The sequence below is a fragment of the Diadema setosum genome, chromosome 4 (assembly GCF_964275005.1).
Source record: "Diadema setosum chromosome 4, eeDiaSeto1, whole genome shotgun sequence".
In the NCBI taxonomy this organism is placed as follows: Eukaryota; Metazoa; Echinodermata; class Echinoidea; order Diadematoida; family Diadematidae; genus Diadema; species Diadema setosum.
Genome location: NC_092688.1, coordinates 30,223,615 through 30,241,072, shown reverse-complemented (window position 1 = coordinate 30,241,072; position 17,458 = coordinate 30,223,615). Strand labels below are relative to the sequence as shown.

The following is a 17,458-nucleotide window of genomic DNA, read 5'->3' as shown; positions in this document are numbered from 1 at the left end:
AAATTGAATTGAAATTGTGTGTAAGTGCGTGTTGGGGTTATAGGCCTATACCATACTGCATTCACCCACTCCACGTCCAAAGTTCAGTCCCGGTGTAACGACCCCCCCCCCCCCCCCCCCAAAAAAAAAAACAAAACAAAACAAAACAAAACAAAACAAAACAAAACACCAAACAACAATAACAACAACAAAGAAACAACAAAAATCCACGCACACATACACACAGACACACACTTGCAAACAAACAATAAACAACTTCAGCACGCTTTTCACACTATTACGACCCGAATTGCTTGAAAACTGCGTAAAACATTTATATGACAACACACATCTAAATTTCAAAAGCATTTACAAAAAAAAAAGGAAAGAGAATGGCTCCTATAATAAAGATAATAACAATTATAAACTGTGAAGGGCAGAGTTGTCTGATGACTCTGATTTATACCCGGCCCTGTCAGGACATCTCGACCTGGTCGAGCTGTCCGGAGTCCGGTTCGCATTTTTGATTATCTAGGATTGGGTTATACGAGGGTCGAGTCGTCTGGCTGCCAACTACGGTACTCAGTACTACTAGTAGTCTGACGTATGCAACGTCTGACGTGTACTTTCAGCATTTAATACACAATACTACAGCCAGTAAAGCATGCACAGGTTATTGCCTCAGCCACACAGGCAGGAAGTCTTCTGCTTCTCTAGCTAGCTCTGTCGGCCGTCTCGGTCCCTTTTTTAGTCCGGCTATTAAAAGGTGGTCTACTTCTCGACATTCGCCAGAGGTGGGTTGTTTCTTTCATTTCTGACTTTCAAGTCCATGAAATGCCTAACGCTAGGTTAGAGTAACTATGAATACACAGCCCAGTCGCGTCGCTACCACCCCATGCATGGCCATGGGTGCAGTGGGCCAGTATTGTACATCACATTGGCCATGGCATTGCATTGAATCATACTTCCAGTATTTTTACAAAATGTTTTGACTTTTGGAATTTATCTAATTAGACCTCTAGATCTGTATTAATTTGTGCCAGATTTGCAAAAAGTAGTAACAAGTTAGACATCCTAGTGCTAACAGTTTGTAGGAACGACTCATGACTTCTAACCCCCGCGCGGGGCGCTGTAACATTAATGTTAGAGAGTAATGAAGTTAAAGATCTGTAGAGTAATGGGTGATTATATTGAGTTAGTGTCAAGAGTTACTCTACTCACCGTGGCGGTTCTAACTAGACGACTGTGAGTAGGCAGGACTGCTATGACGACACGGACGAAGGATCGGAGGACAGCTAGAACCATCTACTGAAGATCCCGGGCGATAGGCGTCACCGCTGGATTAGCGAGCGTCGTGATGCTAACTAGTTAGTGTCGACACGCGTTAGCCGAATATAACCGCGAGGGTTATGTCCAGAGTTATTGCTCACTCCCGGTAAAAACAAAGAAGAATAACACGTTTCCTTTCGCGTAGAGAAAATGAAGGTAATCCAATGAATATTCCAAAACACTAGATCCACTTGTGTGATATCCAATAAAACATCCACGAAAGAGGAAAGTAAACAGGTTCCCGAAAATATAGATACAATGACTAAACTCCTAGATAACGCGACTTCAGACATATGTGTACGAGACTGAGCTCTAAGAGTAGAGTAATGGATATCCTAAAATGACGAGATCGCGACCTCGACAATCGGTGACCACAGCAGGAAACAACGTTAATTGGTTAACGTAAAAATTAGCCCCGGAGACCGCGCCGCTATGCGGCGGGGTCCTGGCGGCTACCCCGCAGTTTCGCTAAAGTGAGAACCACGAACAACTCCCTATTGCCACATACGGCGACTTCACGAGTAAATCACGGGTAAATTTCTATCATAAACACAGTGACAATAAAAAATGAAATACACATTACCCCATTGCCTTGGTTCTTTTCACGAATTTATCTGGAAACTGCAAAATTTTCCACATTTTTTTAGGAGTAAGCGGCCTTCCCTAGTGGGAGAGCCGTGCTACCATTTTGAACGTGTATATCCATTAGTAAGCATCTGCGCATGTAGCGAGTAATACGTAGCCTTTTGTCAAGGCCCTCTCGCTGCGTGGTGTAGAGAGCCCAGCCGAGTAAGGTAGCGCGACTCGCTTCGCTCGTCCGTTCGCTCGTCCGTTACAGCGAGAGGGCCTTGCCAAAGGCTAGCATGCAACGTTAGTGAGCATCGGCGAGCTGAAGACAATTCGCCTTATATAAGACAACATTTTCTGCATCATAAGCAACGAAATGCATCAAAAAGTCGCCGATTTGAATCATTTAGGTTTAATCGACCCATGTAAGTATTCCTAGTAGTTTTTGTTGAAAAATTAAGGAAATATAGCGCCGCAACGGCACCCGTTTTGTACAACATTAAGATCTGAATGCGAAAACGGCGCAGCCCCAACGCTGCACGTTGGGGCTGGTCGCAGTTACGTAAAAATATGCTAAAAACTGATTGGTCCACAGTTTTAATGAAGGTGTGGCGAACACATAAAACGATGAATGTTGATACTCGCGAATGGCACGCGAAGAATACTATCACCGCGCGCGTCTACCACGCGCGTAACACCAGCAATGTAAACAAGGCAAGTAGGTCAGCTCCTGGTTCAATAGCCTGCGGTCAGTGACCCAGTAGTGATCCACGTAATAACAATACAAAAGTGCAAACGAGGTCACTACAGATCCTACAGTACACTACACTCCATGTGGCATTATTGTGTAGGATTTTTGTTGTTATTCTGTAACTTGTTAGTTACTAGGATTGCACAAAGCACAGAACCGCCTGGAAATGACATAGAATCTAGGCCTAACAAGTTACATGCCGTGTACATTGTAAGTCTCTGGAGTAGCGTTGGAGAATGTCAAATGTGAAGTCAGCGGACTCTTTTAACTTTGATCTTGCATGCCCCCCACCCACCCACCCACACACACACACACACAAAAGAGATGGGGAAATTGCATGGAAAGGTATCCTATTACCGAACAATTTTTATTCAGTTGCTCCCAGCAGGCTTCATTCTGAATTAAATCGGCTAGAGTAAATCTGCCAGTTATAAGGGTCTAGGCCTAATTGAAATGTTGATCATATTATTAGCTGTAACAGTATTCCTTGAAAAATAAGCCATGTATTCACAAAATCCGCATTTGAAATGACCCTTCCACAAAAGCTGCCTCTTTTTACTGACGCAAATGATATTGTATTACTGAACATGCGCCTCTAATATTTAATGGGAAAATTCATACATTGTATTTTCAGTCAGTGTGATTAACGCTGGTTAACGAACATTTTATTTTCGTTATTTTGAAAGTGTAATAGTATGAATTGAATTAATTGTATTTACCGGTACTTATGTTTTGTTGCCGCATTTTAGCTATTTTCCCATTTGGTTTCCCCTGTGACCGCTGTGAAATAACAGTGTGTAGTCCCATGCGTATAAAAAGCATTCTACAGGCTTTTAATGTATGGGTTCGGTAATGGGATACTGTTCAGTATAGGATACCTGCCTATTCTTGCTCCTGTGGTACCATGTCATACTTGATACTTTCTATATGCTTTATAAGACGTATGTCTACACTGATTAGGTCTGAATTGAATGAATTTGAAGGCATTTTATACCCTACATGTACTCCATGCAAGTTATTAGGACCTGGACCAAAATACATGTATGCAATTTTCAAGTTGCTTTGAAAAACAATAAAATGTAATACAGGACCACATTCCACATACAGTGTACTGGTATAGCATTGTGACATAGCAAAATCTTTATAGAAAAGTCTATTATAGACAATAATATTAAAGATTGAGAACCCGTGTTGCATTCCTTTACTTAACTAAAACAAGTCTACTGTAAGTTACCTAGATATGTTTGATTTACGACATATTGTTTATTCACATCAGGGCCTGAGAATAGGCTCTCCACCCATTCTAGAAGTGGAAATGTGACACTGTAACAATTGACGTAATGGTTGTACACCATCTGATTGTGATGACACAAATTATGTTCCATGCATTTTAATTAATCACCAATCTTGGTTATCAAACAACTGCACCTACAGTTGTAGTTTTAGAAAGCATTATTACTGCAAGTATTGCTGTTACTCAACAGTGAGATTTAGAGGTGTGATATTATGTACGATGTAAGCAGAAGTGCAGAAACTTGCCACAATTGCACAAATTATCCTCATACAAGTAAACCTCCTGTACTGATATATAATTGTAGCACAATATGCCTATAGATGAGTTTTCTGTCTTTCTTTTCATATATCTGTTTTTCATTAGGTTGCAATTCTTGGTGTGAGGAAAGCAGAGTCTCTTGTATCATGGCATTCCAAACCTTTCAACAGGAGTACATGCAGACTCCTCCCATCACCAGACTGTATGCCACATCCTGTGTACTCACGACTGCAGCAGTGGTAAGGGATATCAAGTCTCATCATACAAATTAGAACACAATTTGAAGGAGAAATTTATCAAGAATTCTGCACTATGCTAAAATATATGAATTTATAAGAAAAGCTGAAAACACAGTGAACATACAAGTGTATGTAAGCAGAACTGCAGGAACATTGTTAGCATCAGCTGGGTCTGCAAAAGAAAAGATGAAATTACTTTTAAATCAGCCACCCATGCACCCACAGGCAACAAGTTGCTGATGGTGAAGAAAATAATGTGTGTGTGTGTGTTTTGTTTTTGTTTTGTTTTGGCTTTTTTTTTAGGTCACATTTTGTACCTGACTATTCTAATGACAATAACTGGCATTACAGCTGCAATCCACAATGCTACTGAGTTTTGTTGGGCAAACGAGGGACAGTTCTGTTTATTCCCATTTGTGTGTTGTTTTGTAAATGAAACTGGTAGGAATAGATTGTTTTAAATTTTTTTATTCATGCTCATAGTCATTCCATTATCCCAACATTTCATTGGGTTTACAAGTATATAAAGTATATACAGTATGCATAAATGCACTTTTTGCCTGAACTGTGTTTCCCTGTATCAACTTTCTTGCAGCAACTGGAAATTCTATCACCTTTTCAACTGTATTTCAACCCAGACCTGATATTCAACCATTTTGAGGTATTTTCATAATAATTGATTGGTATTATATGTACATGTAAGTGTAAGGAAAGAAGAATGATTAATTACGGCTGATAATGGGAAATATATCTAATGAATAAAATGTTCCTCAGAGTCAATAACAACTTTATAGCAGTACCAATTGCAGAAGGTTCTCCCATCAGTGTACGCTGATTTTAAAACTATGTACAAATTTGTATGATCGCAGATAAATGTTCCATAATCATTTACTAGAAAATCTGTTCCTTGAAGTGACATTTTATACAGGTTCACTGACTAATTTGTTGCTGTTTTACTCCATTTTTTTTTTTTCAGTGAAGATTGTCATATTACTCATTCTAACCAGTGATCCCAACATGTGACTCGTGTATTCAATAACCTGATAGTGATGATTGATGATATACATGTTTCTTTCTAAACTAGGTCACTATCAGTCACAAGTTCATATTCATCTGACCTAAAACTAAAGCTGATTACTACCGAGTCCCACTGGCCTGTGCTGGAGTAAATTACACTATATTTTAAGATATGTGTTCCTTGTGTATCATTTATGTAAGAAAGATATCATATGATACACTGTACCATATTGAATGCTTGCTTGAAATTCAAGGTAATAATTCCTTTGCCTTTCTGCCTTCATTTCCAGGTCTGGAGGCTCATTACAAACTTTATGTATTTTGGGACAATCGGGTTCAACTTCCTTTTCAACATGATCTTCACCTACCGGTACTGTCGCATGCTGGAGGAGGGGTCATTTCGGGGTCGCACAGCAGATTTCTTCTTCATGTTCCTCTTTGGCGGGTCACTCATGACCGTATCCTTTCTTTCCCCTGCACTGAGGTCACTGAAATATGATAGATACTTCCTCATGTCAGAAATACAAGCTTCTCTGTTTTTCAGGGAACATCCGTTGCTTTCACATGTATGCTGGCACAGCACCAGGTTCCAAGTTTAGTAGTGGAATCTCTTTCGGCCTTAGCAAACAAACTTTGTTGGGAATTTAAAGTTCAGTGGATTAATTTTGTCCTCTTTATTTTTATGCCTCCGCCACGAAGTGGTGCCGGAGGCATTATGTTTTCGGGTTGTCCGTCCGTCCGTCCGTCCGTCCTTCCGTCCGTCCTTCCGTCCGTAATGAATTTTGTGGACAGCGTAACTAAAAAACCTTTTGAGGTATCCTAATGAAACTTGGCATGTATGTGTATTAGGGGGTGAAGTTGTGCCTATCAACTTTTGGGTGCACATGCTCAAGGTCAAAGGTCAAAAGGTCAAGGTCAAATACGTAAAATTTCACTATTTCCACCATATCTATGCAATGCCGAAGATATTTTCTTAAAACTTAATGTATAAATTACCCAATTAAGATTCTCTGGTGAACATTTGGGGTCATGAAGTCAAAGGTCAAAAGGTCAAGTAACAATATCAAAACTTCACTTTTTGCTCCCTAACTTAGAAATTGTTCAGGGTATCTTCATGGAACATAGTATATATACATGTACTGACTGGCAGTGATTATCTAGAGAATTTAGGGGTCAAAGGTCAAGGGCAAAACTTCAACATTTTACTATTTCCCTCATATTTATGCAATGCCAGCAGGATTATTATTTTTTTTTACACTTGGTGTATGCATGTATAATCTAATGGAGATTCTCTGGAAACTTTTTTTTCCTTTTTTTTTTTTTTTTTTTTTGCCTCAAAGGTCAAAAGGTTAAAGATCAAGGGAAAGTGCTGAACTAACTTTTTCCTCCATATCTCAGAAGTGGCTCAAGTTATCTTGAAACTTTCTACATGCGTGTTCTGCCTGACAGTGATTATCCTATGAATTTTAGAGTCAAAGGCCAGATGAAATGGTAACAATGTACTTTTCAATACAGAAATTGCACTTTTTCTCCATACCTTGAAAATTACTCAATGCATAAACTTATGAATGGGCAAAGTCATTTTAAAGTCCTTAAATCCCCTAATACATGCTCTCCTATTCATCCAATTAAACCTAGGTCAAGGAAGGTGAACATTCAACACATTTGTGACAAACTTGTCATTTTAATATTTTGCCAATTTTGTGAAAATATAATCACACATTGTCCACATGTACTATAGACCTATTAGGAGAATCATGCATTATGGCGGAGGCATACCAGTCGCCTTAGCGACATTTCTAGTTTTTCCTATTTCTGTTATTCAGACTTTTCAAATAATGCTAGATTCAAGTAAAAAATGCATGTTTATAACTCATTTTAGTAAATATGTACATAAGAGACAGTCTAAAGTCAACACCTGCATTTGTTTGAAGCCACAGAACCATGAAATATCCTTAACCCTTTATGTCCTCTCAGATCATTGCTCTCTTTGTAAACCTGGTCTTCCTTGGTCAGGCCTTCACCATCATGCTTGTATATGTGTGGAGCCGGAGGAACCCGTACATCAGGATGAACTTCTTCGGCCTCATGAATTTCCCCGCCCCTTACCTCCCATGGGTCCTCCTCGGATTCTCCGTGTTACTAGGCAACTCAATCATTGTAGACTTAATAGGTAAGAAATAAAGTCAGCTGACTGAATGCTTAGTGTAAAGTTCAGATAAATACTCCCAACTCTTCAAACTTAGAATAGGCATTTTGTTTCAAACACCAACACGTAAATATCTACCCATAGAAACCATGCTATTACCACCTGCACATGGTATTGTGGGAAAGTGCATCCCTACATCAACAGTCTCCTAGGAAACAATGTTTCAGTTTTATGATAAGCACTAAGAATAGAGTTATCATGTTACTAAATCCAAAGTCCTGAAGGAGATGTGTGCTGCGTACAAAATTTGGTACCATTTAAAGTTGTTTGACAGTAATGTATTATTCTCTTCTTTTCAGCTTGTGTTTAACTGTAGGATGTATTGACATTAATTTTCATACAGTTTCAGCAATTCCTCTTGCCTGTGAGTTGGTCTTTTACAGATTTCATTTTGAGTCAGTGGCACACCCTTCTGCACAGCTAATTATAACTTGTTTGTGAAGTAATGTTTGATGGAGTGATTGCGCAACTGTTATCGTGAGCCAGGGAATTTACCAGGTTATAGCATATGCCTCTAGGTAACATCAATGAAATGCTGACATCTCTTGTAAAAACTGCATTTTTATTGTACCCCTGCCCACATGTAGTGTGTATTGGGGTACATAGGAATCACTCCTGAGTTCGGGTGGTCAGGCAGGGGGTCAGTTGGGTGGTTAGGTCAGTTATGTCGGTCGGTCTGTTGTGAAATTTTGAAGGATTGAACTACTCCCTCATGTTTTAAACGAATAACCTAAATTTTGCATGTGTGTGATGGCTATCATAGGTAGATGTGCAAGACACATTTTTCAATAGTAGCAGGTAGTGTGCTGCCGTGGTACCAACACATTATGGCCCTCAAAATCAGGTAAAACGCTTGCATATCAAGCACCTTCTCAAGTTCTTCAGCTTTTCACAAGAGCATTGGCACACATGAAAAATTAGATGCAAATTGTACAAGACACATTTTTTAGAGTACTGCACTGGACAGTATATTGCCATGGTAACAGTGCACCATGATACCCCCCCCCCAAAAAAAATAAATAAATAAAAAATAAATAAATAAAAGAAAAGAAAATCAGGTTAAAGCCTTGCAGATGGAACTTCTTCTCCAGTTTTGAAAGGGGAATTCCAGACCAGTCAAAATCAAAAGTTAGTCTGAAATAAAAGAATGGAATTTTACAAGCATAACAGCAAAAATTTGATCAAATTAGATTAATCACTACAATTAGTAGAAAATCGTGTGGTGATGACATCATCAGCTCACTTATTTGCATATATTCATATCCACTGTTCAAGAACTGTGTTGCAAAAATTAGCAAATCTTTAATATTTCATAACCTCCTTACATTAAATCAAATTTTAATCAAATTTCAGCTGTTGTGCTTGAATAATTTACTCTGTCTTTTCAGACTAACTGTTCATCAGTCCGGAATTCCCCTTTAAGCGATTCAAGAGAAATTTGGCACACATGGTGACTGTGATATAAAGTTGTGCAGGACAAATTCTTAAGAGTAGCGGAATTGCATTGCCATGTTATATGACTTGTAAAAATTGAATCATCCTAACCCATTCAAAAAGTGATTGAAAAAGAGAGAGTTAGGAGGGCGAGTTTCATTAAAAAAAAAAAAAAAAAAAAAGGAGAAAAGACAATTCAAAGACGAGACATGAAACTCGTCACTGAAGACGAGTTGGTGATACGCTGGGTTGATAATAGATACCGGTCATCCGTGGTCGACAACGAAAAAAATGTGAATATGAAAAGCTATCTAAAAAGAGTTAAAAAGATAATCAAAAACAAAAGTTTCCTGCGAGCATCGATCCCTCAAATGCGTGCATGCCAAACCGTTACTCTAACCACTCGGCCATGGAACATCCACGGAAATGATAAAACAAAAAAACAATGTATAGATATAACAGGGGGAAAAAGTCAATGCCCGCTCAACAAACTTGGCCGCGTGAACATGTATTGTATTGCTAGACGGCAGTGCAGCCGTGTAACGACTGATGGCGCTATGCCGTTTCTGGCAACTGGGGAAAAATACGTCCCGTAGACATAACACGTAAAATCGGCTGATTTTGATACCTTGCCTTTAATCACAATTTTTAGTGTGATGACGTCATCAAATTACTAAATAATGGCATGGACTTGAAAGACAATTGTTCAAAGTACAACATATCAGTCGTCGTCATTATATACTATGATCAGTTTGACAAACTCAGCCTGCAAAATTTTGCAGCAGTCGAAGCAATGTGGTCTCCAACACAAAACAAAGGGATATTGTGTGTGTGTGTGTGTGTGTGTGTGTGTGCATATAGGTGCGATTACATGCGAACGTGATTCCTACATGGACGAAGGTGTAATACTCCATTGGAGAAAAAAAAAGTAAAAGATAGAAGTATTTTGTTTCGTGCTCTTGTGGGGTTTGAACCCGCACGTGTGCAACTTCACATCTCTGAGACGTCGCCTTTAACCTCTCAGCCATACGTCTCGAGAAAATATGAGGAACGTAAGCTTGTATGTGAAAGATGAGTCGGAATCGTTTCGTCCACATTCCATTCTCCTTTTCAATTTTAAGCTGCAAAATTGTCAACCTGATGAGGAGATTTGAAAAAATAAAATGCATGATTACTGCAGCTTATTTTCTCTGCTACAACATACTTCAGTTTCAGAGGAAATGGAGCAAAATCAGCTGAGGTAAAGGTGCTTGAACGTTATCAAGTCAATGCATGGTTTTAAAAAAAAAATCACCTTTCATAGACATAACTCGTAAACTTGTCTGATTTTGGGTCTTTACCTTTAATCAGAATTTAAAGTAGGATGACATCATCAAATTTCAAAACCATGACATGGACTTGAAAGGCAAATGTTCAAAGTACAACATATCTGAATTTGGGATAATATTGAGCTTAAACAACAGAGATACGAGCAAATGAATGTCAGAAACAGTACCTCAACATTAATTCCACTTTTTTTATTTCAGATGATATGATGACGTCATAGAGCTTTTATGGAAATATTGATACTTGAAATGTTATTTACAATTCATATGCTTTTGTAATATGCAGTAAAAACATAGGGTCAACGGACGTTTTAAAGAGCTATGGCTAAATAAACAAAGACATGTTTTTTCACTATATTTGCACATAGACGGGCGCGCGGAATTTCAACTTTGACGCCAGTGCATTCCTTTGTTATAGGTCAAAATCGATCGGAAATCAATGGATATTGTTATTTAATGTATCAGGAATCCAAATCAGTCAAATTCATGTTGCTTGCGCGAAAATGCGCGGACGGAGGAATTTTTTGAAACGCTTAAAGATAATAAAAAGTTTTGGTACCTCAAAAATTTCCTTGTCTTAGTTTGTGTTTCAGGTTAAAGTACCTTTCATATAACTAACACTGTGAGACTTACTCGCCCCAAAGTGCTCTCATGTCTTAGTAATCATGCAATTAACTGCGACCAGCAGCCCCATTCGCATAGCGACCAGCAGTCCCATACGCATAGCGTAATCGGGCTTCGCATTGTAGCATTCAGGATCATGACAGATTTAGTATTGCGGGATAAATGTTAACTTAAAATCCCAAAAATTCTTCAATTTGAAGACTTACCAATTAAGGTGAAGTATTGAAAACAGGCTTCGGGCAACGTTTGGTTCTGCCTATAGTCCCTTTCTGTTCGAATTGATGACTGAATGTGACTCGGCCGAGAGGACCTTGGGAGAGCTACATACACCATGTACACTGAATACTACAGCCAGTGCATGCGAACACATCACATGCGCACAAATTTCAAATCCCATATCAACGGATAAGATGTTTGTGTGCGCATGCGCTGGCCGTAGTAGTCAGTGTATGCATCGGTCCATGGTGTATGTAGCTCTCCCAAGGTCCTCTCGACCGTGTCACATTCAGTCATCAATTCGAAAAGAAAGGGACTATTGGCAGAACCGAACAACTGGCAGAACCAAACGTTGTTCGAAGCCTGTTTTCAATACTTCAACTTAATTGGTAAGTCTTCAAATCGAAGAAATTTTGGGATTTTAAATTGACATTTACCCGCGATACTAATTCTGTCATGATCCTGAATGTTACAATGCGAAGCCCCATTGCGCTATGCGTATGGGGCTGCTGGTCGCAGTTAGCTATTCGTACAATGGGCTGCACGCTGCTGGTCGCAGTCAGTGGTTTCGTACAATATTTATCGACGCTGTACGGCGACGGCTCTGGTACAAAACCATTATTGCATGATTACTAAGACATGAGAGCACTTTGGGGCGAGTAATTCTCACAGACAACGTACTTTACCATGAAACACAAACCAAGACAAGGAAATTCAGGGAAACTTTTGAGGTACCAAAACTTTTTATTATCTTTAAAATTGTCTGAAACTTCGAGATTTCCCATTGGGAAGTCGTTTGAGCATTTTAAAATTTTGATGCACGTAGCGCGCGTAATGATGACTTGGGTAATTAGCATAGAAAAGGAAGATCAAGCGTGACCTGAACTTTATGTCCACCGAAAATGATACGGAAATGACATTTAGTTATGAAGTTATGTACGATCATGTGACATTGTCCGAAAATCACAAAATGGCGCCTAGATGACGTCAGAGATATGTTATTGTCATGAAAATGTTATTGTGGCTAGATATTGTCATGAGATATGTTGACTGAAAATTTCATGTTATTCCGTCCTGTCAATGTTGAGATATTCACGACACAATATGTGGCAGAAAGAAAGAAGAATAAAAAAAAGAAATAAAGAGAGATTTTGACAATCACAATAGGTGATACGCTGATAGCGTATCACCTAATTAGGGTACCTCAGGTGTGCTGTGCAGAAGTATCAATAAAAATATATTCCATTTCTCAATGAAAGCAGCACCTACCAAAAGAACTATGGTGCAGAAAAACGGCTGATATCTTGATTTCGGTTTTATTTTAAAGCAAATTTTTGATAGTTGGAAGAGAAAAGATTACTCTCCCAGATATTAAAGACAAACATGAAAAAAAAAATGTAGCAGGTCAATCGAAATGACATATTTTGGTCCATTACAGAAAATCATAATCTGAGACTTTTTGTGGGTGTTGCGCTGGGCGGTTACATTTGGAACATAAATCGTGCAATAGAAGTGAGGACTGTTTATATATATTGTTTCTCGACTAACTGACCTTTCTCTGATTTCCCCTGTGTCACTAGGAATGATTGTTGGCCATATATACTTCTTCTTGGAGGATGTGTTTCCTAGTCAGAGGGGAGGTTTCAAGATGCTCAAGACACCAAGCATATTGTAAGTCTCCTCATGAAAATATGGAAGAAAAAAGCATGTGATTGTGGATGTCGGATAGTGAAAAGTAAATGACTGTTAAAAAAAAAGAAAAAAGTAATAATCTTTATCAGAAGTGGCATTTTCAATAACGTGTCATGTTTCCTTTGTGTTTATATTGTACACCTATTGCAGAAGAAGCACCATTTTAACTTAAAAGGAAAATTTCACCGTGATATACCGGATGGAGTGAATTCAGAGATATCAATACAACACATTAGTGAAAGTTTGAGGAAAATTGGACAGTCGGCTAAAATATTAAGAATTATTAAAGTTTCTGCGCAGTCACTGCTGGATGAGAGGACAACTGCAGTTTATGGTGTCACATGTGTAGAATAATATCAGGAAAATATAAAGAAAATTCCACAAAATGTCATATTTTGAGAAAAAAAAAAAGTACACATTCCCTCAAGTTTTTACTGATGTATGTTAAGGGTAATATTATTCCCCTGCCTTCTGAAAGAGGCAAGTCAAGTGCTCTTTTATCATGCGAGAAAAGTGAAAAGGTGTTTAATTTTCTTGATATTTTATATATTGTTCTACGCATGTGACATCACAAGCTACAGTAGTCTTCTCATCCAGAGATGGTGGCCCTGAAACTTCAAAAATTCATTAAAAACAGATTGTCCAATTTTCCTCAAAGTTTCACTGATGTGTTCTACCTGATATTGCTGCATTCTTTCAATCCACTTATATCATGGTGAACATGTGCTTTACAGTTACAAGTAAAATTTTCAGGTGAAATGTAGAGAGATATAAATGAAGAGTGTCCCACCTGCCTCTCTCTGTCTCTTATGAACAGTCAGGTAGTTAGCTCATTGTATTTTCCACAAAGTGTTCAACTCTTTATTCTCATTAGTTGATCATTACTGAAGTATAACTCACACCCTGTGAGGGTATCAGTTCTGTATGACCACAGAAATGACAAGTAATAATTTTGATGGATTTTCTGCAGGAATACGTTATTGGACACCCCACCTGAAGACCCCAGCTATAACCCTCTACCCGAAGAGGAGCGCCCGGGGGGCTACGAGTGGGGTGGAGACCAGGAAACACAAGGGGAAGAGGGCGAGCAGAACCAGAACCAGAACCAGGGTCAAGACTGAAGTCCTTGGTCGGGAGAAGATGACAAGACCATGACAGCAACAGATGGATGCTGAATATGACAACGAAGGTGGAACCTAGACCAGGATCTGTCCCTATAAGATACTGGCTACTCTCCTTCTGAAGAACACAGTGATGGATGACTGGCACTTCACCAAAAATTGGTGACAGGATGTATCCACAGACTGAGAACAATCACAGTGGTACATGGACTTTACAAGATGTTTCTTTCTGCAACAGACAGAAAAGGAAAAAGTAGAGAAAGTGGCACAGGCTTAGGCAGTGCATGGCTAGCTGTGAGGGAAATATCTGACCAAGTGGGACTGTAGTAGTACATTGTACACCAAAGGTGAAGTTCCAAGTTGACATGTGAATTTGTGTCACTGACATGAGAAAACCTGGTCCAACAGGTGTAGCACTCTATCTCTGCACCAGTTTCAAAACAGTGGTGCAGATAATGATCAAAATATGTCATTATTTGGATACTCTTTTGTGATTATTTTTCATTTATATACTTTTGGGGAGGGGTTTGGAAAGAGAGAATTGAAAAAGAATTAAACATCGCTTTCGTATTTATCAGCTAGTGTGTAATAACATACCATCAGCTGTGAAAGTAACAGAGCTCCCTTTAAGGGAGGAAACTTGGATGATGATGATGATGATGATGATATGCAAATGAACATACAAGTACAATGTACCTTGTACAAGAGTGCAGATGGGATTTGCAATATTTCTCACCCATAGCAGCAGTACACAATTTGTGCAAGTATAGAAAAAAAGAGGAATTATAGTATTTACATGACAACAATCATGGATATCTTTGTGATGCTGCCTCTTATTCTCAAGAATCTTTGAGAAATTTTTGAAATGCCTGTGAAAGTAAAAATTGAATCATGTCTACTGGTTTCTCTGAAGTGAGTATAGACATTACAAGCTGAGAAGAGTGTATCGCGAGGGATGGGATATATATTAAGTTTTTTTCACTCTTTGCTTTATTAGACATTGTAAGTACCAATGGAATAAATGATGGTAGGCCAGCTGCAGACTGAAGAACATAAGGGAGAAAAATTATGAATTATACAGGGACGTCACTTCACCTTTATCAGCGTGTTTTCGCTCAGCGACGTACGGAGGTTTCAACGACGTGGGAGCGATCTCTTGCTATGTCCGCCGTGCTCAAAGAACACTCCTTACGAAGTGGTTTCGCTGAACGCGGACGTACGTAGACTGCCCAAGGAGTTAACACAAATTTGCATCCATGCAGCTTCAGCTGCAGCTTGCATGCAAACGATTCACAATGCACATCTCACGACTCACGAGCGGCGAGCCTTGTTCTTCGATGTTGTTAAGCTCCTCATAGTTACTTAAATTCATTCAAATTTATATTACGGTATAACATTTTCATTTTAATAATACCCATACTTATAGAGCTCTGAAAATTGGTCGAATCCATTGTGTCAGATTATAAGGCCAAACCACCCGGTTAGAGACGACGGAACCCGGATCTGAATATAGAGGCTTGCAATGAACGTGTGATTCAATCATGCGTGCGCGTGGGTGGTTTCTACAAGCGCGCTGATTGGTTGTTGATTCTGTGTCCGGCCTCGTTGCAACCGACATAAATCTGGGCAAGACCCGTTCCAGATTTCTACGCTACGGCAGGCTGCCCTCTGTTACTATAGTAACGTGTCGATTTTTGCACACGGACCGCAAATTCTACATCCGTGCTGAGGATGCGAAAACCGCCTAATGTATGTTTTCATTAAATCTCTAAGACATGCAGGATTTTTAATTCCCCATTCATTACTCTATCCATTTAATCTGGGAGTTGTTTTGATTCCCAATGTGTCAAGTCAACTGCTCCTTTGGAATGTCAGTTTGCAATTAATGATTTGCTCAAGTAATGGCTCTGTTTTTTTGTTTTTTTTTAATGAAAACAAAAACAACAAATTGAGAGAAATTTGCAGAGGCACTTCTACATTTAACAGTGAATAATATTTTCTGCTATGAATGCTTCCAGGTGTTTTGTAACACATTAAAAATTCATTATCTACATGTACTTCTGAATTAATTTGATTCATATTATGACTTACCCACTTCATAAATGGTTGGAGTGAGAAACTCTCGTTTCATATTAACGTGATGATCTTGTTTGATTAGAACTCGGGTGTGGAATGCGACTTTAGTTGAGTATCACATTGTAATAATATGTGCCTTATAGTCTCAACATCCTCTAGTAATAGCACAGCTTAATTTTAACAAACCAAGGAAATGCCTCTCAAGTACTCAAAGAAAAGAAAAGCAAAGTCAAGTTTTAGTCACTACTAAACTCTGGAAAATTTTGAGCTAAAATTGCACAAGTACAATTGTAATATCCAAATGCATATAGTACCATATTTTATACCAACAAAGATGTGTGAAATATATTGTATATGGCGGTGGCCAAACCATTACATTTCATCTGGGATATACCAAAGAAATAGCAGTCATCTGTATCTTACAACATAACTATAGGACATATTTTAATCATTGTATGGTGTCAGCATGTAAGATTTACTCTACAAACATTCCAGTGTAAACATGAGTGCTCCATACACAGGAGTAACTCAGTGGTGTGCATTATTATCTGTAGAAATTTTGTTAACTAACATGCTCCTTGTTTGTGAAATTACAAGAAATTTTCAGATTGATATATGCTATGAAGTCTTACAAAGGTCACAGAAAATCTGATGTGATCCTCAAAGTGTACAAATATCCTAATTTGAAATCAAACAGGGATTCCAGATGTGAATCCAAAGAGCTCACATGTGAAGAAGCCAAAATGATCTTTCCATTAACTCCTTGTGTGACATGTTTCGCAATTCTAACTCCATGGACAGCTTGCCAAATTTACATATTTTGCTCAAATGCACAATTGTGCACAAATGGACTGATAAATCCCAGTATACCACAGTACATTTAAAGCATCATAGCAATAGCCTCAAATGTCATAAAATTACATCACAGGAAAGCTTGCTATTTTCTATACAACTTTGCTGTACTGCATTTCTGGCATAAATGCTTTTGTAAAAAGTTACATGGCTCTGAAAAACAATGTTTTCCAGCAGCACTCATTCATTGCAGTCTCAGAATAATGTAGCACACAAGGGCCCGAATTCACGAAGGTGGTACAAGTGAAACCATGGTTTAAACCATGGACAAAAACCATGGAGCTCCAAGTGTCGCACGGAATATTTTGTTACGCATTTGGTCATTTCGTCGGTGAAATGATTATTTTGTAACGTAATGACAACATTTTGTAACTAAATGAACATTTTGTCCAATAAATGATAATTTCGTTAACGAAATGGTCATTTTGTCGACGAAATGACCAATTTCGTAACGAAATATTCCGTGCGACACTTG

At 38.6% G+C, this 17,458-nt stretch overlaps 1 protein-coding gene across 1 annotated transcript; it reads left to right on the top strand.

The window, feature by feature from the left end:
* Positions 1 to 642: 642 nt before the first annotated feature.
* On the top strand, positions 643 to 15,976 carry LOC140227110 (derlin-2-like). Its single transcript, XM_072307542.1, has 7 exons — positions 643 to 773; positions 4,284 to 4,417; positions 5,013 to 5,078; positions 5,725 to 5,892; positions 7,412 to 7,607; positions 12,823 to 12,913; positions 13,905 to 15,976. Exons 2-7 carry the CDS (start codon positions 4,325 to 4,327, stop codon positions 14,053 to 14,055), a joined length of 765 nt encoding a protein of 254 aa, XP_072163643.1. The 5' UTR covers positions 643 to 773; positions 4,284 to 4,324; the 3' UTR covers positions 14,056 to 15,976.
* Positions 15,977 to 17,458: the final 1,482 nt, after the last annotated feature.

Coding starts and splice junctions, on each gene's coding strand:
- LOC140227110 (XM_072307542.1), top strand. CDS start 4,325: ATGGCATTCCAAACCTTTCAACAGGAGTACATGCAGACTCCTCCCATC. Junction 5,079..5,724: donor TGATATTCAACCATTTTGAG/GTATTTTCATAA, acceptor CTTCATTTCCAG/GTCTGGAGGCTCATTACAAA. Junction 5,893..7,411: donor TTGGCGGGTCACTCATGACC/GTATCCTTTCTT, acceptor ATGTCCTCTCAG/ATCATTGCTCTCTTTGTAAA.